The sequence below is a fragment of the Aspergillus japonicus genome, assembly GCF_003184785.1.
Source record: "Aspergillus japonicus CBS 114.51 unplaced genomic scaffold BO86scaffold_126, whole genome shotgun sequence".
Taxonomy (NCBI): Eukaryota; Fungi; Ascomycota; class Eurotiomycetes; order Eurotiales; family Aspergillaceae; genus Aspergillus; species Aspergillus japonicus.
Genome location: NW_020291763.1, coordinates 235 through 24827, shown reverse-complemented (window position 1 = coordinate 24827; position 24593 = coordinate 235). Strand labels below are relative to the sequence as shown.

General features: G+C 52.7%; 7 protein-coding genes across 7 annotated transcripts; 3 read left to right on the top strand and 4 right to left on the bottom strand.

Annotated features, from left to right (window-relative positions):
• Window positions 1–117: 117 nt before the first annotated feature.
• BO86DRAFT_384227 (phosducin family protein) lies at window positions 118–1123 on the bottom strand (the record flags this gene model as incomplete). Its single annotated transcript, XM_025670869.1, has 3 exons — window positions 118–133; window positions 200–429; window positions 485–1123. 3 exons carry the CDS (start codon window positions 1121–1123, stop codon window positions 118–120), a joined length of 885 nt encoding a protein of 294 aa, XP_025521868.1.
• A 2986-nt stretch (window positions 1124–4109) lies between these two features.
• Window positions 4110–6088, bottom strand: BO86DRAFT_38020 (WD40 repeat domain-containing protein). Its single transcript, XM_025670709.1, has 5 exons — window positions 5615–6088; window positions 4777–5489; window positions 4632–4721; window positions 4448–4567; window positions 4110–4384 (listed from the first exon to the last, which is right to left on the bottom strand). Exons 1-5 carry the CDS (start codon window positions 5730–5732, stop codon window positions 4364–4366), a joined length of 1062 nt encoding a protein of 353 aa, XP_025521867.1. The 5' UTR covers window positions 5733–6088; the 3' UTR covers window positions 4110–4363.
• Window positions 6089–13240: 7152 nt separating this feature from the next.
• samB (MYND-type zinc finger protein MUB1) lies at window positions 13241–15067 on the top strand (the record flags this gene model as incomplete). The annotated part of the gene is made up of 1 exon (XM_025675402.1): window positions 13241–15067. One exon carries the CDS (start codon window positions 13241–13243, stop codon window positions 15065–15067), a length of 1827 nt encoding a protein of 608 aa, XP_025521866.1.
• A 940-nt stretch (window positions 15068–16007) lies between these two features.
• Window positions 16008–17718, bottom strand: BO86DRAFT_373775 (putative oxidoreductase, 2OG-Fe(II) oxygenase family; the record flags this gene model as incomplete). The annotated part of the gene is made up of 7 exons (XM_025670394.1): window positions 17459–17718; window positions 17315–17374; window positions 17205–17258; window positions 17122–17138; window positions 16906–17056; window positions 16421–16697; window positions 16008–16381 (listed from the first exon to the last, which is right to left on the bottom strand). The coding sequence occupies exons 1-7, from the start codon at window positions 17636–17638 to the stop codon at window positions 16008–16010; spliced, it is 1113 nt and encodes a 370-aa protein (XP_025521865.1). The 5' UTR covers window positions 17639–17718.
• A 1215-nt stretch (window positions 17719–18933) lies between these two features.
• Window positions 18934–20006, top strand: BO86DRAFT_37867 (uncharacterized protein). Its single transcript, XM_025670638.1, has 5 exons — window positions 18934–19103; window positions 19218–19481; window positions 19536–19586; window positions 19653–19750; window positions 19814–20006. The coding sequence occupies exons 2-5, from the start codon at window positions 19234–19236 to the stop codon at window positions 19912–19914; spliced, it is 498 nt and encodes a 165-aa protein (XP_025521864.1). The 5' UTR covers window positions 18934–19103; window positions 19218–19233; the 3' UTR covers window positions 19915–20006.
• Window positions 20007–21192: 1186 nt separating this feature from the next.
• BO86DRAFT_37848 (uncharacterized protein) lies at window positions 21193–21645 on the bottom strand. Its single transcript, XM_025670628.1, has one exon. It carries the CDS (start codon window positions 21567–21569, stop codon window positions 21255–21257), a length of 315 nt encoding a protein of 104 aa, XP_025521863.1. The 5' UTR covers window positions 21570–21645; the 3' UTR covers window positions 21193–21254.
• Window positions 21646–22162: 517 nt separating this feature from the next.
• On the top strand, window positions 22163–23828 carry BO86DRAFT_393813 (protein disulfide isomerase family protein). The gene is made up of 2 exons (XM_025673095.1): window positions 22163–23007; window positions 23113–23828. Exons 1-2 carry the CDS (start codon window positions 22482–22484, stop codon window positions 23679–23681), a joined length of 1095 nt encoding a protein of 364 aa, XP_025521862.1. The 5' UTR covers window positions 22163–22481; the 3' UTR covers window positions 23682–23828.
• The last annotated feature ends 765 nt before the right edge of the window (window positions 23829–24593 follow it).

Here is a 24593-nt window from a genome sequence, read left to right as displayed (position 1 = left end):
AGGTGGGTGGGTGGGTCGAGGATATGATTGCTGGGGGTTGAATGAGGGATGAGGACATGTGCAGCGTAGCGTGAACGTGGATGGAAGTGATCGTCAGATTGAAAGTTGATGTGTTGCTTAGAGGATACGGTGCCTGTACATGGTAGTTGTGATTAGTATTGGGCTCTTTGAAATGATTGGGGAGGGGAATATAACATACATCTTCAACAAGTCCTCCAGACTGTCGGCACTCAGACTCCGTCCCTTGGGAATCTGGCGCATGATCTCGACAAGCGTGGCGAAGACATCCCCGTCGCGGTACGCCAGCAAGGCCGGGGCCTCGATGTTATCCATCTCTGCGATTTCGTGGTGCAGCTTGATGAAGTGAACCGTGGGCTGGCGGCGAGCAATGGTGTTCAGGCAGTCTTCGACGAGGGCACTAGGAGTAGACTTTTCCCCCAAGTTAGCTTGGCCTTCTGCAACCAATATACAGAGAGAAACATACCTCCGGATCATACAGACACACAACCACCACCGTCCCCGAAGTGACCTTCTCAATGGCATCCAGATACCCCACGGCATCCACATGGTCGACCGACCCATACAACCGGCGGCGAGGGCTGGGCTTGCGGAGCGTCCGGGCCTGCATCTCCTGCATGCGCGAGGTGCGCCACTGGCGCAGAAACCGCTCCTCGTCGTCGCTGCCCGACGACCCGTCAGGCGGGGAGGAATTGTGCAGCAGGGTGGCGTCGTCCGTGGTGGACTTCATCGAGTAGTGGGGTCGGTCAATGCCAGCGACGCTCAGCAGGGTGCGACGGAAGGAGGATTTGCGGGCGCGTTCGAAGGCCTGGGCGTCGGCGATGACACCCTTGGGGCCCGTGTTGGCGTCGTAGGTGGCATTGGGGATCTTGCAGCTGCTGGTGTTGCGGGAGTGCATGGCAGTGGATCTGTGGAGGTCTTCGTCGTCGTCGTCGTCTGCGTCGGAGAAATGAGGGCGATTGTGGTCTTCGTGATCGTTATCGTCGGACGATTGATCGGAGTCGTCTCGATCGGAATGATTGTCTCGGTCTTCAGGGTGAGTCGAGAACCGGTCTCGATTGTTCTGAAGGAGTTGATTGAATTCTTCTTGGGCGGCGGATGACATCTTGGAAAAAAAGAGGAAAAGAGGGAAAAAGGGACCAAGTGTCGGGGGGGGTCTTCCGGGTGTTTTAAAAGGAATGGGTCGTTGACCAGAGGAGCGAAACGATGATATTCTTAGAATGGGGGGAGGAAGACTTGGGCTGTGCCTGGATCTGCGTTGTCGTTCCGGGACGGGTTGGAATGGGCTAGATCGGATGCCCACTTGGGTTTTTCCCTTTGTTTGTTTTTTTTTTTTTTGTTTTAAAATTATGTTTTAAACTTCTGGGATGTTGTCCTCTTTCTGTCCGTGGGTTCGTGTGTTGTCGAAGGGGGGTGTGGTCTGGGCAAATGGGAGCAGCGGAAGAGGGCCGAGAGAGGAGTGAAGCCGAATTCGTAACCAACACGCAAGTGGTCAAAGGTCACGTCCCATAGGGCAATTGGGGTACGTTTCAAACGGTTTGACTTTTTGGAGGAGGGGCTGATGATGATGGTGGTGATGATATGATTATGGTTATGGATCTTGTGTCCTGGTCTGGGTAAAGAAAGGGAGAGATAGGATTAAGGTATGAGGAGGAGGAGGAGGAGGAGGAGGGGAACGGGGCGAAAGGGAGGATGGAGAAAGAGGGGGGAAAAGAAGAAAAGAGTGGCCGCAGCCAGTGGCAGGAAGAGGGAAAAAAAAATGAAACACGGTCCAGGGGGCGTAGTGTGTTTCAGGGCAGAAGATCAGCCGCCGCAGAACCTTCCATGCCTTCCTTCCCTCCGCCAGGATTGTCTTCCTTCTATTTACCACTCTGTATTTATTCCCGACACTACATAAATTCATAGACACAGTACCTCATGGTTCGTCCACCTTCGAAACACAACCCACCAAGCTTCAGGGTCTGTGTGGAAGAGATGAACTCGTCCCCAGCTTTTCCAAACCGGTTGGCATCCAACGGTCTGTGTACTGACTGTACATAACTATGCGATCGACTCCAACTCAGCCTTTACGACCACCGATCCACCCAACTACATCATCAGGTGTTTCACCTCGGGGTTGAACTCTGTTTGCCGAGTGAAAAACAACCAAGTATAGCAACATCGCCAACCACTCATATTCCTCATGCAGTAAGTGGTCAGCAGTAAGCAGTAAACAAGTAGAAGAAGCACAGTAACTTTCCGACGCAAAAGTAAAAAAAAAAAGTACGCAGTGCTCCGTACTGTACAGTACATAAGGGTCTGACACGTCCAATTTAAGGTTGCATGCAGTCCTCTCCGTACAGGACAGGACATGTCATGCTGCATAGTCGAGTCGCATACTTTTCCACTGCAGATGGGCGCAGCACCGAGCCTGGAGCACAGCATTCCATTTCACCTTCCATCCAATTTAACAATTGGCCTAATACATCAAGGGAAACAAAATAACTCCCCCAAAATAAAGGAAAGAATAATAAAAAGAAAAGGAAATCAACACCCTTGGAACAGAACACAAACACCAACCACCAACCACTCGAACAACACAACTCCATACCAAAGGATGGGGCAAACAGAGTCAAGCTTCGGTTCATCCCACCCGGTAAACCCGTTCCAGATTTCCATCGGACGCCCGATCCATGGATAAGGTGTGGCTCCTCCTCCTGCCTTTTCCCTATTCCCCTCAATTTGGGCAGGATCCATTGCCCGATCCCCTTTCCCCTTCCCCCTTTTTCCAAAGGTTTATGCAATCCCAAATTGGAGAATCGATGCCTGTTTCAATCTCAGGCTTCCGGCTGAGAGGAGAACGGTGGGAGAGCCCGGACTCCGAGCGTTGGGGATCCGGAGTCGGAACCGAAATTTCCTACGAACTCGAACTCGAACTCGAACTCCTCGTTTCTGTTTTGTTGCCGGGCCTCAGGATCCACTCGGTAGGAACCGGTTTAGAGCCTGGGTCGGATGATGTCTCCATTTGGGGCGGTGCGATGCAAGCTGAGTCTGAGATGGGATGATATCACCCGGTTGGGAAGTACTACTGCGCGTGCTATTTGTGGACGTAGATGATTTCATGACGATTCTGCCCCAAACAGGTCTATCTGTCTTCGCGTCGCACCGCTTGACGCCATCGTCGACAGTCGTTCTCTTCTCTTCTCTTCTCTTCTCCTCTGCATTACGTTGTTCCGCGTCACGGGTCACTCCGTCTTCAGCCTAAACCATGACGGTCAACCACGTCCAAGGCCTCGTCCGAGGGATCGAGTGATCTGATACAAAACGTCTCCAGAAACTAGGGCCATTGATTTGTCGTTTGTACGAGGAGTTAGTGGCTGCCTACCAGCTGAGTCTGGTTGTGCCTCGAAACAAACCGTGCACGAGAGCCGGCATCAATCCCTGCCATGGAAAAACATTTTGGAAATAGGCAAGACAATTCATAGAAGCACAAGATTTTGGCGGCGGATTGCATTCCATCCCATCCGCTGGGCGACACAAGACAAGAACCCGCTGGAAAAACACTCAACCGTTCGGAAACTATGTAAGGTGATTAGTATAAGAAAAAAGAAACACACACAATTCGCAATCAATCAAAACCGTCATGGCCTATCCGGGAAAAAAAAATAAAAAGAAACGGGGAAGAAAGTATCCCTTCCTTTTCCAGCCATCGCCCAAGGCAAGGAGATCAATGCGTAAGAAAGGAAAAAGGGTTAAGAAGCACAGGGGGAAAAATCGATGCGGAGAAACATGCACCAAGAAGATTCAGAACATAAAGGGTAGAGGACAAATGAAAACGTCACCAGGGTGGTTGGAATAAGGGGGAATAAGACGAAGAAAGTGACGAGAAAAAGAATCAGAATGCCTGCAAATCAAATCTTGGTGATGGGCCAAATCCGAGCCCATCGTCGCACTGATATCAGCGTAACAACCCCTCCAGAATCCCAATTATCAACAGCATTATTACAGTTCACCGCGCCCGTATCCGAGTATTGTGGTTTTTCGTGGTTGTGTGTGTGTCTTGTCTGCCGTCAGTGGTCCTCCTCACACACCTGCAGTAGTCAATGAGTGACGATAGCATCCATTGCGGGATGCCTGCCACCCGAACTGCCCCTTGGTTTTCGCTTCTTGTAACTGCGCCTGCGATCCGACTAGTACATTAAGCAGGCGCGGCACTAAATTGCTCCTCAGTGAATAAAAGATTATCGTACAGTGGCGGACATGGAACCTAGTGGCGCAGAAAATGATTAAGGAAACTTCGAATGAGGACGTCACGAAAGACTTGAGACAGGGTATCTTTGCTGTTTTTTTTGTTCGTTTTCTCGGTTTACCAGGCCCATACTTTGAGCTGCAGGACAAAAATGTCTCAGTAACTGGTACCACATCATTGAGGGGCAACGGAGCGACTTACCAAGGAATCCCAAGATCCAGTGCACAAGCTGATGCCATCATTGCTGACTCCCAAGCAGCTCACACGGTTCTCGTGGCCGCTCAAAGAGCCAACCTTATCCCCACGCAGAACATCCCAGACCTACCGGCCTCGTTAATCAACCATTCGAGAGTGAATTTATCCTGGATAAGGATAAAAGACGTACCTTGCACTCGAAGTCATCGTAACCAGCGAAGAGCAGTCTACCGGATACAGAAAATGCAACAGACGTGATACCGCACAATATTTGATCGCTCTGGAGTTCCCGTTAGTTTCCGCTTCGGCCGCGGCAGAGATAGAAAACGAAATACCTGGTAGGTGTTCAATTCGCGATCCGCGCGGATGTCGAACAAACGGCAAGAGGTGTCGTCGGAACCGGTTCCGAAGGCGTTTCCATCGGGGAAGAATTGAATGGCGTTGATGTCGGACTCGTGTCCAGCGAAGGTCTGAACGGCCTTTCCGGTACGGATATCCCAGAGCTTGGCGAAAGCGTCGCAGGCACCGGAAACAAAGATGTTCTGGTTGGTGGGGTTGATACTGATCGACATGACGTCGCCCAAGTGGTCGGCAAATTCGGTCACCTTAGAACCCGACTCAATATCCCACAGCATACAAGTCATATCTCCCGAGGAAGTGATGATGCGGCGATCATTGATGAAGCGACAGCAAGAGAGATAACCCGAGTGTCCGGAGAGCTCACGCGCGACCCGGGTCGGCCCTTCACGCGAGGAGAGGTTGTAGATGGAGCAAATGTTATCCAGACCACCGCAAGCAACGTAGTTTCCGCTAGGGGCGTAAGCGCAGGTCATCACCCATGATGACCGCAAGGGAATCGCATGAACCTTGTTCGTGGTGTAGGCATCCCAGATAATGAGCTTTCCATCCTGCGAGGCGGAGACGAGATGGCGGCGATCAGTCGACCAATGCATAGCGTAAATCTTAGCCAAGTGACCCTTGAGCGTTCGACGGGGTTTCATTCCAATGCGAGGTAGAGTTTCGGTCTGGTTTTGCGCGACTTGGCGGACTGTTTCACCGAGGTTAGTATCCGAGAGGCATGGCATGGTGCTGATTGCGCCCTTCGCAAGCTTTCAGGTCGGTTCACCCGATCAGGAACAGCGACGTCTGTGTATGAGGGAGAGGAGTGCGTACGAGTGGTGTCTGCCAGCTCATCCTTTCTGCGCTTGATCTTGTCCTTGAGACCCTCGGCTTCGCGCCGGGCCGCAGTGATCTTGGCCTGCATCTGTTCGCCGCTCATATCGGCTGCCATCTTGAATAAACAGGCCCCTGGAGAGGGTGGGTGTCAATGGGATGACGGAACGGGTCTAAAGAGTGGAATTGAGTTGGCCGAGGCAGGCGTCGGAAAATCCAGGGGACGGTCGAGACGATCGAGGAAGGAGGGGAGGGGGGGAGGGGGAGAGAGGGGGGAGAGGCGCGAGCGACAAAGGGCGATAGAAGAGAGAGAATGAGGGACAGAGATAGATTAGTGGAGTGGTGAGGTAGTCGGCGGTGGTCGTGGTGGTAACAAGCAAGGTCGGCAGGTGGAGGGAAGAGGAGGAGGAGTAAGAGGAGCAGGAGTGGAAGAGAGAGAGAGAGAGAGAGAGAGAGAGAGGGAGAGGGAGAGAGGGAGAGGGAGAACGAGGAGGGGGTTGATTGGGTGTGGAGCGAGCACACGGCGGAAGCGACCGAGAGAAAGAAAGTTTCGACCCGGGGCAATGGTGAGGTGGTTCGGGCGTTTAAGTCAGCAGGGTGGTGGGAATGAGAGAAGATAGAAGAGAGGAAGAAAATGGCCCGAATGGTGATTAGGAATCAAAGGAGAAAGTGGAAGAGAGAAAGTGAAGAAGGTCGACTCTCCGTGGTGAAATTGTGAGAGAAAAGGGGAACTGGAACCAAAGACAAGAGAGGGAAAGGCGAAGACGGAGAAGGATGCAGAAAATCCCACCCCCCAAAAGCACAGATGACGGACAGTAAGTTAGTTGTTAGTTAGTACCTTAGTAGTAGTGAAGTAAAGTAAAGTAATAGTATGAGTAGTGAAGTAAGTTCAAGGCAGTTAGTGGCAGACATGTCCTGTCTGTCATCAATAGCAGCCCGTGGTAAGAAAGAGTACCAATGATAAGAATGTACGGAGTATAGCAGGGGAACTATTGGGGTTGAGCTGGCCTGGACCAGATACTACTTTACCACTGTGTCTGCCTACTGATTACAATTCTACATGAATGATGTAGTATATGTGTATATGTATAGTCAGTCAAGAAAAGTCAATAAGCAAGTAAATAAGTATAGATATATGTCAATATACGTATTGGGTAAGAGATGATCCTTCCACCGGGGAAAAAAAGGTGAGAAACAATGGGGACTGTGTCCATCTTTCCGGTGATGCATAATAAAGAACCAGCCGGTTAGGGGAAGCTGGGCGGCAATGGGAGGTCCTGTACAGTACGGACAGTACGTACGTACGACGTAGAGACAGGCGGGACTCTAGAGAGCCTCCTCCTCCTCCTTCCTGCCGGTGGTAACAAATATTCCTCCAACTTTCCACTAGCACTACTGTATGTGTATTGTACAGTGGACATACGATACAGATAGTTGATCTTGACCTTACGCAACCATACCACCTCGACATCCTGGATTCGCAGGACACTCCAACATTGGAGGATAGCCCCGTGCAATGTTGTTTACGAGTCAATTAGGTCATCAGTCGATACGGTACGAGGCGTATGATACCGTTGCTTACTTTTAGGGTGACCGATTCCAGGCTTTCAGGGGAGAACTCCCGCATCCCAGTCTAGTCTTGGACGGTAACTTCTCCGCCGAGGGCAAGGTACCAAGTTCCGTGGAGGTGTTCATTGAACACTAAGGAGGTGGTGCACCCTGGTCAGGCCAGTGGAGTCAGGCCTACTGAGCCTCTTCTGGTTAGTCCATAGCTCACAACTGCTCGCCAAGTGGAGGATGTGCAGGACGCGAAAGCAAGCAGACGCGGAGACCAACAATGCTATGCGGGATAGTGAAAGAAAAACAAGGAGGCTAGAAAATGATGAAAGAGAACAGAGAGCATTGAGTGTGTCCCTCAGAAGAAAGCATTGTTGCCAGGAATTAGTTCTCCGGATCTCAAATGGCAAGGCCTTCCAGTATTTAGTCGCCAGATCCTTCACAGAAGATGGTGGTAAACCAGTATTGGGCTTGCCATAGACGCTAAAAGCCTCTATCGTATTCTGCGCCGTTTGTCCCAGGTACTGAATTCACAGGCTCCTGTCTACTTCACGATCCATCAGTCGCTGAAGGCAGATAGGCAGATTGACGTGCGCAGCCATTCTGCCACATTGCCGGTGAAATTAGCCGTACTACGAGGCGAGGCAGAACGATCCATGCTTCGCACGAGTCAGGGTTTCCTGCTCCGAAGAGTCTCTCGGAAGTGTACAGTCCACATCGATACACAATGCACAGGTTGACGAGCCTCGGGAGTGCCGATCCCTTTCGTGCTCTGCTAAAGCATAATTCCAGAGCTGTCTTTTGATGGAAATAAGCATCCGCATTTGTGAAGGACCACGTTGGGAAGTATCACCTGATTCCCAGAGTCGTGATCAAATCTCACATCCAGGGGCTTCGGACATTACAGGTAACGTTAGTTGGTACTGTACCTGGCTCAGTGGTACTGGTATCAATCATACCTACCGAGAATTCAGCGCGGTGAAATACCATCAGGAAGTCCCTAGGACCGAACTAGATTAGTCTGCCCAATTAGACTTTTCCATCTCTATATTATTATCTCTCCGCTTGTTCCAAATTTCTTCGATTCCTTGACTAGATGACTAGACTATCCGAATCTCCGATGATGGATGGATGGATTAATTGTTCTTTGGAACCTGAAAATAAATCGAGTCCGTGGAAGACACCCGGATTAGAAACTGCAAGGGAAGATCCGAACTGAAAGTCAGATGCGGCCACGGATCCCAAGACTTTTAAGATTGATGTTCCGTCACTTAGAGATCTTCATCATTTTCCGTCGAGGCTGGGGGTCCCTGGACCCGAAGACTGGGCGGGGGGGGGGGGGGGGGAAATAGGATGGCCCATCGTTGGTGCCTTCCGTGCAGGAAGTTCTCCATCCCGGCTGTCCCGTGAATTCGAACGCTTGCGGATACTTCTGATGTACTATGCATACTGCACCTACTCACTGTGCTGTAAAGATGGCCATCATCCTTCAACAAATCACAACAAACAGTCTGCATTATTGGCTTTTCTTTTGGTTTGATCCTTGAATTTCTAGAAGCAGGTTCACCGTCTCGAGCAGAATCCCTCCTTAAATGTTCTGACCAACAACCGACTAGGGATTGTGGCTAATTACGGACCAACACTTGTCGTTGCGTCGAGCAAGGCTACTGGTTGTTTAATTTGAAGTTTCCGTGATGATAATATCCACATACGTCAAGATATTACGGAATCTGACTCCTCTTTTTCAGAGTTGATTCTGTGTACTTTCAGTTGACCTTCTTAGAGATTTGATTCGGTCGTCCATGATCGCTGTTACGTGTCTTTCGTATCGCCTGCTCACTGCTCAGGTAGCTGCCACCTCTTATATGCGTCGAAAGGCAGGCAGAAATAATGGAGCGGGATCCGCGACACTGATGGTCAATGTGCGTTGCGGCGGGTCACCAGGCCGCAGGGAAATTGGCCACTACCTGTTTCGGTCGAATATTTCGCAGGTGCGGGCGAGGTAAGAGCGTAACTGACAAACTGTTGTGGTTATTCGTTGTATTCATCGTCTATCTGGAGAAAGTGGCTCCACTGTTAGGATGATCGCTTGAAACCGTGCCTGACTAACTACTCGGCCGCCCCTCTTTGCAAAAGGTCTTCATTTATCTCGCTTACTAATCGGGCTGCCCCTAATGAGCTAACGAAACAACTACTCGGACGAGTAACTACACCTACATTTTATAACTTGCGAAGGAGTCGAGTTCTGCTTACGCGTGAATCATCATCGGCTTTCCGCCTTATGATAAGGTGACCCGTGAATCATGTCGAATCTTCCAGATTTGACAGCTTCTTCCCAGCAAGTCGAGGTGTGGCGCGGAGTTATCGGATATGCACTTATCTGCTGCAATCGCCCCCACTCTCGAGTACTGTACCTTATAAACATTACAAATCTATAGCACAAGAGAGTACTAGCCACCGAGTCTTCAGCCTCTGAACTTGGAACTGTTTCCTTTTCCATCAAGATGCATTGGTGTTGAGCCAACGAATGCATCCCTCCCCATTGGCAGGTCAAGGGATACTGTCTGCTCGGATACCCAGGGATCATTTGGATAAATGCACGTCAGCCTCAGGAAGCCTCGAGTACGAGGCACGATTGGCGCGATTCAATTATCGGGTAGGGTGCATATCATTTTGAATCAGAGCTGCGGCTTCGAGCCACATCTACCATCATCATTGCCTAGACCCGGCTTCCAGCGGTGGAAGGATTCACGCCCTGCCGAGATTGACAGCTCAGTATTGGCTCTCATACGATCATTTGCATCTCCGTGCTTAATAGATCTACATGCGATGGTGTCTGAGCTGCAACCTCCAGGGTGTGTGTGTGTGCAGAGCAGATGATTACAGAATATCCGCGATCATTAGCCTTCTCTTTTTTTAATAGCTTCCGTCTGTTCGCTTCATCCCAGCCTCCAGGGTTCCAGGTTTTGTGTGCATTAGGCATATGTACGTACATATCCTGAAGTGTCGCTCCTCCTTATCCGCGCGCGGTGCGATAATTTTGACCTACGTCAGCCGAGTCAGAGGACTTGCCGCCCGCGCCTCACGTTCTCGACACTTCCACAGAGAGTATGCGAATCTCACGATCACGTTGCGTCCCAAGTATCTCCAAGCCGCGCCACGAATAATAACCCCGTGTCAAGGACGTCGAATCTAAGACCGTCATCCTGAAACATATGCATAGAGGCGAGAATATCCTTCCAGAAACGCCTTCGCGCTTAAATATGCTATATATAGCCCTGAATGAAGCCCATCTCGAGGTGACATCGATCAAACTTGAAACGAGGAAGCAAACCCTATCATCACCCCAAGGCGGGACGAGGGTCCGGGTGCATGGATCAAATCAAACTCGACGAAGCGCGTAATGCAATGTGAGTGTATCTGGGAACCTCATCCCCCCGACCGCGATGGCGGTTAAGCCAAGCCACCTAGGGTTTTTTGGTCAAGGTGATCGGGTTTGACGGCAGCGGTTCGCGCCTCTAGAGGCAAAAGAAGGCAGCGCCGCCGCCCAGCGGGATGACGGGAAGGGGAGAGGGGGAACGGAGTTTCTAATCATAGAACTACCTAGTTCACTAATGAGGAAGTAGATTACTAGACTGCAGACTACAAGTACAGTACATGATTACTTTTTTACTTGTACTTTGTAGAACTGCGACGTCCGTGCGGATTGGTTTGGCAGCTGATTGAGGGGTAACACTGGGATCACGGGTAGAGTGACCCTTGTCTAGACATATCTTTACCTCATGATAGGGTGGTTGAGATTGAGTAGGTGTGCTAAGGACTGCACCTAGAGCTGATCCGATTTAAGTTGTTGTTGGTGTTGTGGATTTCGGCAGGGTGAGGAGTTTAACCTACTGGTACGGTGCAACACCTGTGAATGGAGACCGAGCTCGGAAAAAGATGTCGTTTCGGGGATCTTTTGTATATAGTCATCTATGTCGAGGTGAGAGGATGGTGTTAGGGTTGGCTGGACATGCAGATCTAAATATAGCGTGCATGTGGGAGTTAATGCAGAGTAGATGAGGGTCCCATCGCGGTTCATTGTCCATTCCATCATGGGGAGGTATGAAGCGTGTTCAGATCGGGTCGTCCGTCAGCGTCAAGGAGAAATAGGGTGGTGGTGGTGAAACTTGAGCTGAAGATTGGTGAATTCAGGGACTGAGAGAGGACCTATGCCTATGATCGGGAAAAGGCAACGGATATGACATGTCCATGTCCATGTCAACATGTCTGCTCTATACTCAATATACGTACGATCGGAGATCCATAGTTCTGTCTGCCTGTCTGGTACGGAGTACCCTGATAGTTTAACGTAAGTAAACTACCGGTAGGTCGACAAGTGATCTCCGGGTCCTCCCCCCATATCGAGGCTCAAGCCCCTCTTCCCCTCTCCTTCCTTTCCCCCCTTATGTATACATTGTAGACTACGGAGTCCTGAATGTTGTTGAAAACCAGGGGGCATATTTCGCAGGGCCGTGGGATGACTACTCCTAGAGCAAAGAAGAAAGAAAGCAGGGAACCAAAAGAAAGAAAACAGAAGGGAACCAGCATCATGATCAAACCACTATCTAGGAACTATTGCGCCCTGCTAGTCATTTCCCATCCGAAGCAGTAGTCAAGTCCGATGGTGGGTGCGCCAGATGATCTTTGCTCTTAGATCTGCGGCGGACTCCGCTTGTTCAGGGAAATGAGGACTCTTTGAACATTCCATCCCCAATGCCTGCGTCAGGAGGAAAGGGACGGCAGGGCGGGCAACCTGGAACCGGGGCAAGCCAGAGTAATTAAAGCCATTCATAAAGGAATTGTTCAAGAGGAAGCAAAGAGATCTTCAGTCTTCGTCTTTATTATGATACTCGTAATGTAGATATTGAGAGGGGAGGGGAGCGGTCCGTGTTGTTGTTATTGTCGGAGCCTGCCAGTGGCAAAAGAAAGAGAAGATCGATCGATGGATTTCTTCTTATTATTAAGAGTAAGAGTGTGTTACTCGCCCGAAATAAAGTACCGGAGTCGGCTGAAGGAAACTCGTACTTAGTACTATCCATCATCCAGTGGAACAGTATCGGAAGGTTTTAACAATAAGATCATAATAAAGAAGGAGAAGAAGTCGAACCGACTCGACTTGTTGATAATCGGATTAGGTAGCAGCATCCGTTGGAGAGAAAAGCAGAGGCAAAGAAAGGGTGGCGGGCCAAAAAGCCTGAAGACGAAACCGCCTGACTCTCTCCTCTCTCTCTTCCTCTCACTCACTCTCTCCGCTTTCGCTTTTCAAGTCCCTTCGCTCGCGCTCTCTCACTTACTCAATCACTCCTCCTCCTCCTCCTCCTCCTCCTCCTCCTCCTCATCCTCCTCCTCCTCTTCTGCTCGACTCCTCCTTTTGGAATCCCTTCTACTCCCTCAAACAATTTCCCACCCACACCCCCCAAATTCTTCTTTCTTCCTCCTCATTTCATACTCATACCCTCCTCTCCTCCCTCTCGCCTCCTCCCCGTCGCCGCTCGTCTCCATTAACAAGAAGTCCCTCTCAACATTTCCCGTGCCTGTGTCGCTTCAAACAGACCTCCATACCAATACTCCCCACCCACCCACCCACCCACCCAACACCCGATACCCCCTTTCATCCTGTTGGGCATAGGTTGTCTCTCCTTCCACCCGGAAAATCTTTAAGCATCACCTGGGTCCTCACCACACCTTTCCTTCGTTCCCGTGAATCATCGTGGCCGTCAGACTCTGACCCACGGTCTTGGCTTCGAACGCAACTACCCTCTTACGACGCTTTGCCATCAATCGCTCTACGATCCTTTCTCCTATCTCGTCTCTCGTCACCTGTCGTTCGAGCGTCTTCGTCGGCCCCCTGCAGTACATCATCATTCACCATAATCTCATTCATGACTACGTTTTAATCCCATCGACTCCAAGCAATCCATCGCATCTCATCGTCGGGCCGTGGACAAAACGCCCTAATTTGAATTCTCATCCGATTTTCGTCTCGACTGACCGATAGTCACATCCCGCTTCACCCTCTCGCCCATCATGCGGGAGGTCAATTTCAGCATCCCGAATGTCAATAAGGCCTCCGTCAACATTACGACCACGCTCTACGATCGGCGTGCTCTCGATTGTACATCCACCCTCCCGCTTGTCAACTCACTCAACCATCTAGCTTACCTCACAACTTCATCCGCCCGCATTCGCGACATCCTCACCATCGATGGCGGTGTTGAACGCCTGGTAGGCATCCTCAAGGAGGGCCGCACCAAGGATCTGATGGATTGTTGGAAGTGGAGCCTCGCTTTTCAATGTGTTGTTAACATCGGAGTGAGAGGCTCGGAGACTGTGCGAACCCGAGTGGTCGAGGCCGATATCGTACCAGTGGTCGCGACCGTGCTAGACAACTATATCAAGATGATCGAGAAGGCTCGCGCCCGAGTTGAGAACGAGAGTAGTCGGCACTCGTCCAGAAATCCCCTCAAGGCTATCCACGGGCCCACCGCCAGTCTTCCCACTCGTCCGCTCTACGTCGACCAGTCTACAAACACCGAACACCGTCCATCCCGTCGCCAGGCGCCGCCTCCTCACATCGAAATCCCTCCTCACTACCAGGCGAACAATACAGATACGAATGCTATGGACATAGCGTCTTCCCCTCGTGCGCCCATGGCCACTCTTCCAGAGCGACGCAGCCTCGCGATCGAGGATAACCCTCGCCATGCTCATAATGCTCACCGCCACCTTGTGATGCAGCCTCTGTCCACCGCGGCGGCTATGGACACTGCCGACGGCTTTGGCTTGCGCCCGGTGCGTGACGCCGAGAGACTTCCTAGCATGCTTCCAGGCCTACAGAACGGGCTAATCTCTCAGCCTAACTCCCCTACCACCCCCAGTGGTCCTTCGCAGTTGCGAAGCCATATTCACCCGCACGGGCTACGGTCACGTCCCACTCTGTTGCAGCAACAATCAGCTTCGGGTGATTCCGACATTGCCAATGGTGAGGAATCCACCGTCGGCTCCACCGTCGGCTCTGGACATAGTTCCGCGATGGGTGACGAAGTGGGAAGCGAGATTACCGACCCGATGATCGGCATGGAGAACCGGATGGAGATAGATGATGTTGGCGATAGACAATCCGTGCTGGGGGAAGTCTCGAATGCCCATGATTTGACCGTCAACGACTCGTCGGAAGGACAAGAAGTCGACACATTCAATATCGCCCATCGGTCGGCTGTTGATCGGAGCATGATCGAGAATAATGAGGCGCAGACGAATGGCCCCTCGGCGTTATCACCTACCCAGGCTCCTGAAAATGCCAACTCGCCTGTTACTGTCCCGACTCCCTATTCGTCATACATCCGCGATCGTCTCACTCACCAGACTACGACGACGACTATGCCCCGCGACGATGATGTCTTGATGGCTCTTCAGCTCCTAGCATATGTCTCCAAGTATTGCAGTCTCCGTTCTTACTTTCACAACACCCACTTCGTCCCCAAGCTTCGGGTCGATCGTGAGCTGAAGGTTCTCGATGGCGGGCTGTCTCCCGTTGAACCTCTCGATGATGAGGACGAGGAGTATCTGCAGCCGGACGATGTCAACATCTTCCCTCTGGTGGAGCACTTCACCATCCGTCATCACTCGAAGGATATGCAATATTGGGCCTGCGTGGTCATGAGGAATCTCTGCCGCAAGGATGAGGCCCAGGGTGGCATCCGGCAATGCGCCTACTGGAAATGCGGCAAGTGGGAAGAATATCAGCGGCAGTTTGCCAAATGTCGCCGCTGCCGTCGCACCAAGTACTGCAGCAAAGACTGTCAGAAGGCGGCCTGGATCAGTCATCGTCATTGGTGTCACACCAACCCTTGATCTGAACGGATGAAACTTGCCTAATACACATAATGCATATCGGCTTGCATAGCGTCGTATCTGTCATCTGGTCCCGTTTGTCTTTTCTTCGGTTCGTTTCCCAAGGTTTCACGTCTCCCTCTCGTGCATGGCATTCCCGAATCCGGTGGCGTTCCTCTTCCAGTCTAAAGATACCTCTGTTTCTTCCTTTCAACATGTTTCATTAAAGCCAGGCCCAGTGTCTGGACCTCAGTCATATGGAATTTCTTCAGCGGTTATGAAAGTCTTCTTAATTGTGTGAGTGGGGTTTCCTTGTGTTTCTCTTTCTGTTTTCTTTGAATCATATCTGAGCAGCTAGCCCGCTACTGTCTCGATGCCAGACGATTTTCATTTGTGAGTAGCCTTTATTTTATTCTATCTAGCATTGTGATCCATGTCCACTGTTGTTTGCTTTGGAGCGTTTGTCTCGCCGTTGACGCTCCGTGATTTTGCTATTCCTCTCATTGATGGTCCTGGTATAGGGCTTTGGGTGCGGCGACCATCGATGCAGCCTTGGAATTTTATTGTTGTGGTTTTGTGGGTCCCACCCCGAGCAGTGATAGTTCTATCTCTCATGGCATTTCCTTGAGTATGGTTTCCTTTGGACAAGGAAATTGGAGGAACTTCTGTGCATCCGATCCACTCTTTGTGTCTGGCAATTGGCCGTAAAACCCCTAGCTATCCGGCTGAGGATTTCCTTGTGACTGTTTGATTTGCCGTTGGTCTGGTCTGGTTCCGCTGTGACTTAGCACACAAGAGAAGATGAACCATTTTAAGATAGTAATCCAGCATCTGTTCCCATCCCATAAAGTCTGGTCTATAAACTTAAATGGTGGACCTGAGTTATCGTCATCCTGACTGAACTTTTCTGACCCAACCTTTACCCTTCCTTCCATCCCATCTCTCAACCAATTCGTCCAGTTTACTCCGTCCCCTCAAACTGATACGTCGCCCCCAACCGCGCCATCAGATGCTCATGCGCCGTCAACGCCCTGCGTCCAGGCTCCAACGCCCCAGCCCCGCCCCCAAACCCGATCTTCTCGTCGGTCGTCCCCTTCCTCCCCTCGCGGTACCGCCGCACCGTCTCACTAGGCACGGGCACCAACTCCGTCTGATCGATGGGATGGCAGAAGAACACGACGCTGTACCGGTCCCGCGGGGTTCGGGCGTGCTGCTCCGCGAGCGGGAACACCACCCGGTGGACGGTGGACTTGAGCAGTCCGTCGGTCCAGTAGCTGAGGAGGTCGCCGATGTTGATGAGGATCGGGGGGAAGATGAATCCTTCTTCTTCTTTTTCTGCGTCGTTGTTTTGGGTGGTGCTGGTGGTGGTGGTACTGGTGGTGCTGTTTTTGGGAATCGTGCTGTTGGGGAGCACCGGCACCGGCGCCCAGGTTTGCTCGGGCGTCAGGATCTCCAGCCCCGGCTGCCCCGGCCGCTGGAAGAGGAGCGTGATGCTGCCGTAGTCGGAGTGGGCGCCGGCGCGCACGTCGACCTGGTGGTTGTAGGTGCTTGTGGCCGGGGAGGTGAGGGACGGGTAGTAGAGGTAGCGCAGGATGCTGCCGGTTGGGCCGCGGGTGGGGTCGTGGCGGGTCGTGAAGAAGTCTTTGGGGATCTGGGGGATTGAGTCGTTGGTTTAGTTGTGTTGGTTGGGTGTTTGTTTGGGGTTGGGGTGGGTTGAGGTGCGTTAAGGATGGGTGGGTGGTGTGCTGGTGGTGGTGGTGGTGGTGGTGGTGTGCTTTCCCATGGACTATCCCCCACCCTTTCCCTAGTACCCCAAAGCACAATACAGTTCAGGAATTGCAAGCAAAAGGAAAACTTACACCAAGCCCCAAGGCCAGAAGGGTCAGCACCCTGGCGCAGGTCTTCTGGCACAGGTCGGCGAAATGCGCGATCTCGGCTTCGTGCGGTGCTAGGGCTGGCGGGAGCGGTTGCTGGGCTTTGTGGTTGATGAATTCGCCGAAGTTGAAGGCTCTGTGCGCTGGTTGGTGCTGTTGCTTTGCGGAGGGTCAAGAGGGGGTAGGGGCTTGCTTAAGTACTCTTTGAAATCGCCTGTCTGAGGTGGTGGGGTGGTTGGTTAGTTGCCCTGGGATGTTGATATAGGTAGAGGTATAGATCTCACCCGCTGGTGTTCGGGGTCCAGGGTCTCCACGTGCATTCCGGACCAGCCCCGGTTCTGGGGGATGTCATTAATAGTGTTCTTATTTGTGCTTAAGTGGTTGAGGGACGGACGTTGGGTTCAATGCGACAGGTCGCTTTTTCTTCGGCCGGGGATTTGAAGAAGGTTTGCGACTTGGGGTTTGGTTTCTGGTTAGATTCATCGAGAAAGCAGGCAATGCGGTGGGAGATGCATTGACGAAGAAGGGCTTGACTTACCAGTTCAAATGCTCGCTTCACGTCCGCCGGGGTAAAGTCGGTGCCCTTGCTGTCGACGTACAGAAACCCGTAGGTGGTGGCTGCATCCAGCATCGCCTTCCCCGCCTTAGGGTCCAGCGGGTTGGAGATGTCGAGGACGGGCAGCTCGATCGGCGCCCCGACGGAGGTGGTGTCTGTCATGGTGAATGGAAGAAGTGGTTGAAGGGGTGAAGGCGAAGATTCCAGAGATTCGAGTCAGCTGAAAGTGCAGTGGGCTGGCAGCTTTGGGGGGGGGGGGGGGGCAGTATCAAGATTTATAGTATGCTTAAACTTATCGGGAGCTCTCGCTATCTATCAAATGCCGCGGTCGGCTCGATATGGGGAAACGGGCTCGGTTCCAGCAATAGGTCAGCCTACCAAGTGGGTTTCCTGGGTTTCCATATCGGCTGTCGCTGGAGGTGACCGCGTTTCCATTTCTAATTGGTATTATTCTATGGGTGGTTGGCGTGAGGCTTCCATCTCAGTCCATTGTTAGGATGTGCATTCTGATAAGAGTATACAGTGTCGGTTCATGCATCTACTGTGCTTAATAGTGACTACTGCTTAGCTGACCAGCGACCACCTTTACCATCCCACCTCCGAAGCTTCCACATGGAAAATAAATACAGAACAATCATCAGTCCTCCTTATCTTCCTTTACCATCTCACCCAATGCAACTGGTCGAGTGTCCACCAACCCCCATTTGAGATTCGATCGAATCAAATCCACCGCCGCGCCGCTCGCTCGGCTACGGTGTTTCCACCCTTCGTTTGGAGAAATGGAGTCATCGAGATATCCAGACAATGTCTGGTTCGTCTGCTATCCTTCAGTGCTTGGCACGTTGGATTGATTGGATAGGTTTTGTCGTGGCTGTGGAATGGCCCCGACAGCTTTTATGGCTTGATGTTTATATAGGGCATGGGTATTCATGAGGTCTGTCCCTTTTCAACAACGTATATAGAGCAATGGAGAGCTCGATCGAATCAATAGCCCTAATAGGAGGTTTGTTGTCATCTTGCTCTCAACTAACTCATGCTAGATGATATGGAGAAAGGCTGAGGGAACGTAGTACCGTGTGTATTTGCATTGTATTGTACTTGACTAGAAGGTCTATGCTCAGCAGACTGTGAGGACCTGAAGCTTCTTGACTACAGAATATACAACTCTACGCATGTTCCACTTCATATTTTGTAGGTGGTCCTGTATCACAGGAAATATTAATATGTACACCAACAAATAGCATAGGCAATGAGAGGTCAACATCGATCTCAATGAGTTTGACTCTAATTGCAACCATCTCTCCCATCTCCATAACTCCCCCGCACAAATTATCACTGTCAGTTTCGTTCCATCTGGTGATAGACCAGTTGGCGGCCGTCAACACCGCCCTCGTGATTGTCCCGCCCGAAACACACCCTCCGCCTTCGACATCCGATTGTCGCATCATCTCTCCAACAACTGTCTTTCTGACCCTCAGATTCCCCTCCTCCCTCTCCCTTCTCCCCTCCTTCCACCTGGGTCCTAATCCTCTCTGATAGCTCTGTCTACGGCCCTATATCATTCTCACACTCCCCCCTCCTGCTCCTCTGGAACTCTCCATGCCTGATATCGGTTCCCGCGTCTAAAGTCCGTGACAGAGCTCCCGCTTTCACCATGCCGAGTGAGTCCCTACCTGTAGCTCACACCGAGCTGCCTGCTCCCCTTCTCACTGAGCTAATGTGTATTCATGGTCCATAACAGTCCGCCCGTTGGATGAATGGGCCTCCACCCGCACCCAGTCACTCCCTCTTGCTGCTCTGAAAGGGGCCGTCGTCGGTATCGATGCGTCGCACTACATTTCCCAGCACCTCGTTCACCCCTCCTCCCGCGAGCCCCTCTTGGTCGCACTGGGCGGATTCCCGTTCGCGTTGAAGAACAACATCGAGAAGGAGCTCCAGGTCTTCAAGGATCTGGGCATCGCCTGCGTCTTCGTGTTCAATGGCCTCGACTTCGGCAAAAAGGACCAACGGCCCCAGGCACAGCAGGAAGCCGTCCGGGCATTCGAGCAAGCTTGGGACCTCTACGATCAGCAGCAGGCCGACCAAGTGGTGGACGCCTTCAGCAGCGCCGGTATGCAGTCATGCATTGACTGGTTTTTGGATAACACATGCGCTGACTCCCGTCTGTTTGGCCAAGGCACCCCCCGCCCGGATTCCCTCTACCGCTTCTTGCAGCGCATTCTGCACCAGAACGGCGTCGATTACATCGTGGCCCCCTACAGTGCTGCCGCTCAGGTAAGAATCAACATGCTACGAATCTGAAGTGTATCATCTCACACTCCGCTCCGTCTCGCATAGCTCGCCTACCTGACCAAAGGCCCGAACCCCCTCATCGATGCGGTCTGCGGCTCCTCCGAAACCTTCTTGTTCGACGTCGACAAGCTGATCACGCGGATTGATATCGATCCCGCACAATTCTTCTGGATCAACAAACAGACCTGCCAAGAGCAGCTGGGTGGGTTGTCGAATGAACAGTTCCTCGATTTCTGCCTGGTGCTGGGATCCACCTTCCTCCCGACCTTCCCTATCTTCGAGAATCCCCTCAACCCCGGTAAGGGCGCGATCGTCCGTGATGCCGTCCCTATGTTCAATATCGCCGGGCGTAGCGCCCTCACCCTCTGCGCCCAATTCGAGGAGGACCGCCGCATGCAGGAGCTCCAGTATACGGATCGCTACAAGCGCGCTCTCATGACAGTGAAGCACCACGTTTACATCGATGTCGACGGACGAGTGGGGCCAATGGACCCGGAGAATGTTTCATCAGATATGCACGAGCTGATCGGCCTACGTCTGCCAGAAGAGCTTTACTTCTACCTGTCCAAGGGTGTTCTGGGTCCTGACGTGCCCAATTACCTGACGTCGGGTGAAGTATCCGTCTCCCTGCCGCTGGGGGTGGAGGATACCGAAATCTATCGCCAAGTTGCTGGTAGCACGCTCACACCGGTCCGGACTCAAGCGATGTGCTTGTTGTCGCATTCTCTCCATCGATTCTACCAGACCAAGGATATTACCGTGCGCACCTGGTACGATGAGAACTCACAGTCTGAGATTAACCTCAAAACACTTCCTTCCGTCAAGGACACCATCCAGGCCTGGAAGACCCGCACCGAACAGCTCCCGGAGGACTTGAAGAAGTTGCAGGTAGGTGCTTTCATTGCTAGATGACATCCGGATACTTACTCATTGATATGTAGGCATCGACTGGTCGTTTCAAATTCGCGGTCCAGAGCTTGAAAAACTCCGATTTCAGTTCAAAGACGCAGTCTGCACGAGACGCACAAGTATGCTCCTTCCGTGGGTTTGTCAGAGTCATGTGAAATCTAATCGTCCACAGCTATTGACGACGCAAGACGAGATCCTCGCGAACGTATATTGGCGCTTCTTGCAACTCCGCGGTTATATTGATGAGAAACACCAGCTCACGCCATGGGGAGTATGCCTCGAGCAGGCGTTGTCTGGACTCGACCCTGTCGACTCGCTCGAGGAGGCTACATTCCTTGCCATCGAAATGATCCGCTTCGGCCTTTTGAATTCTAAGCAGTGGTTCTCTCATGTCTCCGGTGGACCCATGAGGGGATCTGGTAAGAGAACCTCTGCCACAGAGCTGGAGTCATGACTGACTCAATCCTATAGATGAGGACAAGAGCTTCAACATGCTCGTATCGCGCGTGGCATGTATCGCCAAGTTACAACACAAGAGCATTGGCTATTCGGGCCCCTTGAGTAGGCAGCTGCTCTGTTATCGCTCGTTGATCTCGGAGGTTCGCTCTACGCTACGGAACCTCATCGAGGTGGTCCTCGCTGGTCTCTTGCTCAGTGGGGACGCTGAGCGGGACCGTAAAGACTGGGGCGAGTTGAGCGCCAAGTGAGTGAATCGGGAGATCTCCTGTGGGATATTTCTGACATATGCAGGCTTCCATTCATTGACGACAACGACTGCGGACTTGGAATCGCTGTGCGCACCTACCTGGACGACCTGCCCCTGCAAGCCGATCCCACCTCGCCCGAGGCTCGGGCAGAGGTCAAGGCCAAGGGCAAGGAATGGTTCCAACATAGCGACAGTTTTACCGGCAATCTCGACATGGCATTCAAGCTCTGGGATGCGGTAGGTGACTCCGCCGAGACGCGTTGACTACATATTGATTGTCGTATAGGTCTACCGCGCATCGCAGAACGCAGGATGGGAGTTCAAGGACAGCAGCAAATGGGAAGAGGCAAACCGCTGGCTCGCCGCGCGACGGTGACGAACCACTGGAGATGCGACTGTTGCTCTATAAATACAGGCAGATCAATGATAGCAGCTAGTCCATGACCCAGCAACGAACGACATCACGATCAACCATCGAGCGCCAGTGGCCTGTAGCCAGACCCTTTGAGGTACCGAGGTACCGAACGGAGTCTACTCGACAGTCCAGCAACCGGCGTAGTATTTCAGTTTCATGTAGCTGCTGCCAATATGGCCATCTAGCGCGAACTATGAGGGAGGATATGGTGTGATGGGCTGGTGTTGTTGGCTGGGATCGGATGGGCCGGGATTGTGGCCGGTGGCGAAACTATGCTGAGCATTGCACTTCCGTAAAGCCGACCTCGCCCTAGCTCTGAGTAGGTGAATGATTAACAATCAAAGCTGATCATGCATGTTGAGTAGTTTACTCCGTCCTTCGTACTCATAAGCAAAGTGCGGCAAGTTTTGGGGAGCATTGCTTAGTGATAGGATTTGTAGTTTGTTAACAACTAACTTACCAAGTGTCCTCTTCCGGTTCCGACCCGCTTCAGCCTCCGCAGTCTTTCCGCCGCGGAAGCTTCCCCTACTTTATTACTTCATTACTTCATTACTTCATTGACAAAACTCCCCGGGTTCATCATCGGCAGTACGACCTGCCCACCATTTCCCCTCGTTGCTGAACATCCATCCTTCCCAACTACCACACACAGACAGACACACACACACACACAAAAGAAAAAGATGGTCCGCCTCAGCCATCTCGCCAGCTACCTGACCCTGGCCGCCGCGACCGCCAGCGCAGCGGTCGTCGACCTGGTGCCGCAGAACTTCGACGCGATCGTCCTGCAGTCCGGCAAGCCGGCGCTGGTCGAGTTCTTCGCCCCCTGGTGCGGTCACTGCAAGAACCTGGCCCCGACCTACGAGGAGCTCTCGCAGGCCTTCGCCCACGCCACCGACAAAGTGACCGTCGCCAAGGTGGACGCGGACGAGCACCGCGACCTGGGCCGGCGGTTCGGGGTGCAGGGCTTCCCGACGCTGAAGTGGTTCGACGGGAAGTCCGACGTGCCCGAGGACTACAAGGGCGGGCGCGATCTCGAGAGCCTGTCGGCGTTCATCGCCGAGAAGACCGGCGTCCGGCCCCGCGGGGGTGGTGCGGCGGCGGCCAAGGAGCCCAGTGCCGTGGTGATGCTGACGGATGAGAGCTTCGCGAAGGTGGTTGGTGGGGAGAAGGATGTTTTGGTCGCGTTTACGGCGCCTTGGTGTGGTCGTGAGTTTTCCCTTCGTTCTTTGCTTGTGAGGCGGGGGGGCTGTCGGGAGATTCGGATGATAAGATGATGATGATGCTAATGATGACCCACGATGGGGTGTCAAGACTGCAAGAGCCTGGCTCCCACCTGGGAGACGCTGGCCCACGACTTCGCGCGCGAGGCCAACGTGGTGATCGCCAAGGTCGACGCCGAGGGCGAGAACAGCAAGGCCACCGCCAAGGCCAACGGCGTGACGGGCTACCCGACCATCAAGTTCTTCCCGCGCGGGTCCACGGAGGCGACCGTCTACAACGGGGCGCGCTCCGAGCAGGCCTTTATCGACTTTTTGAACGAGCACGCCGGCACCCACCGCGCCGTCGGCGGCGGGCTCAACGCCCAGGCCGGCACCGTCGCCGCGCTCAACGAGCTCATCGTGGCCGGGGGCCCCGCCCTCAAGGACGAGATCAAGAAGGCCGCCGAGGGCCTCACCGACCAGTACGCCCCCTACTACGTCAAGGTCGCCGACAAGCTGAGCCAGAACGCCGGCTACGTCACCAAGGAGCTCGCCCGCCTGGAGAAGATCCTCGCCAAGGGCGGCTCTGCCCCGGAGAAGCTGGATGATCTGGTCTCGCGCAGCAACATCCTGCGCCAGTTTGTTCTGGATGATGCGCCGGAGGAGAAGGATGAGTTGTAGATATTTTGCACAGGATGGGGGACAAGGGGATGAGGGGCGAGGGCAGGGTGCTACGGCTGTGTCTTGGTCCCGTGCTTGTCTCGCCAGTAACTTATCAATCGGTCCTTGTATGATACCAGGGAAAATGAAGCAATTCTATGACGACGATAAGGGTTCTGATCTATATTAGCCCGCTTCCCCTCCCCCCCCCCCCCCCCCCCGGGGAAAATCTAGTGAGTGTGTGCTCAACAGTAGTACAATTGCAATGCAAGTAAAACAGGGGGTATCTCAACCAAGTAGACAGTAACCAAACCACACCACCTGACTGTGTATACAGTACAGTACACTCTCAACATCCTGCTCGCTCCCAGAGTCGAGTCCGAAAGAACCGACCAATTCACATCCCAACCCCAGAAAGAAACTCCATCAAAGCAATACCAATACCAAAACCAATGCCCCCGTAGTCCAAGGACCAAGCACCCACCCACCCTCCTTCCCTAACCCCCCTCTCTCTCCTGCTCAGAACCCCAAAGCCACAACCTTAGAAGACCTCACTTCCCCGGACTAGGACTCCCAGCCCCCGCCCCGTCCCCCGCCCCCGCCCCGGCACCGGCACCCCCACCAGCCCCAGGGGTGGTCCCAGGAGCACCCGCAGAAGAAGTATCCAACAACGCCAGCGAAGCCTCCAACTCATCCAACCGCCGCGCCATATCGTCTACTACATTCAGAGAAACAAAGAATTAGCATCGCATTGCATCGTAAACCCCAACGCCCCTCTACCCCTTCAAATGCAGGGTTAGAGCCCCAGGGCAGTCGTAGGAGCCGTAGAGCCGTAGGATCCGTAGAGCCCAGAGCCATAGGAACCGTGAGAGCCGTGAGTCCGTAGAACCCGTAGGCTCAAGTGATATAGGGAGAAAAGGGACGGGGGCAAAC

Bases quoted from the DNA above. Each gene is read 5' to 3' on its own strand.
- BO86DRAFT_37867 (XM_025670638.1), top strand. From the start codon at position 19,234: ATGGGCCTCCACCCGCACCCAGTCACTCCCTCTTGCTGCTCTGAAAGG. The intron at 19,482-19,535 runs AACGGCCCCAGG...AAGCTTGGGACC, and splicing joins CGACTTCGGCAAAAAGGACC to TCTACGATCAGCAGCAGGCC. The intron at 19,587-19,652 runs GTATGCAGTCAT...TGTTTGGCCAAG, and splicing joins GGACGCCTTCAGCAGCGCCG to GCACCCCCCGCCCGGATTCC.
- BO86DRAFT_393813 (XM_025673095.1), top strand. From the start codon at position 22,482: ATGGTCCGCCTCAGCCATCTCGCCAGCTACCTGACCCTGGCCGCCGCG. The intron at 23,008-23,112 runs GTGAGTTTTCCC...TGGGGTGTCAAG, and splicing joins TACGGCGCCTTGGTGTGGTC to ACTGCAAGAGCCTGGCTCCC.
- BO86DRAFT_38020 (XM_025670709.1), bottom strand. From the start codon at position 5,732: ATGGCAGCCGATATGAGCGGCGAACAGATGCAGGCCAAGATCACTGCG. The intron at 4,722-4,776 runs GTATTTCGTTTT...CGGGAACTCCAG, and splicing joins GCGAATTGAACACCTACCAG to AGCGATCAAATATTGTGCGG. The intron at 4,568-4,631 runs GTACGTCTTTTA...CGAGGCCGGTAG, and splicing joins ACGATGACTTCGAGTGCAAG to GTCTGGGATGTTCTGCGTGG.
- BO86DRAFT_37848 (XM_025670628.1), bottom strand. From the start codon at position 21,569: ATGTTGGAACCATTCCTTGCCCTTGGCCTTGACCTCTGCCCGAGCCTC.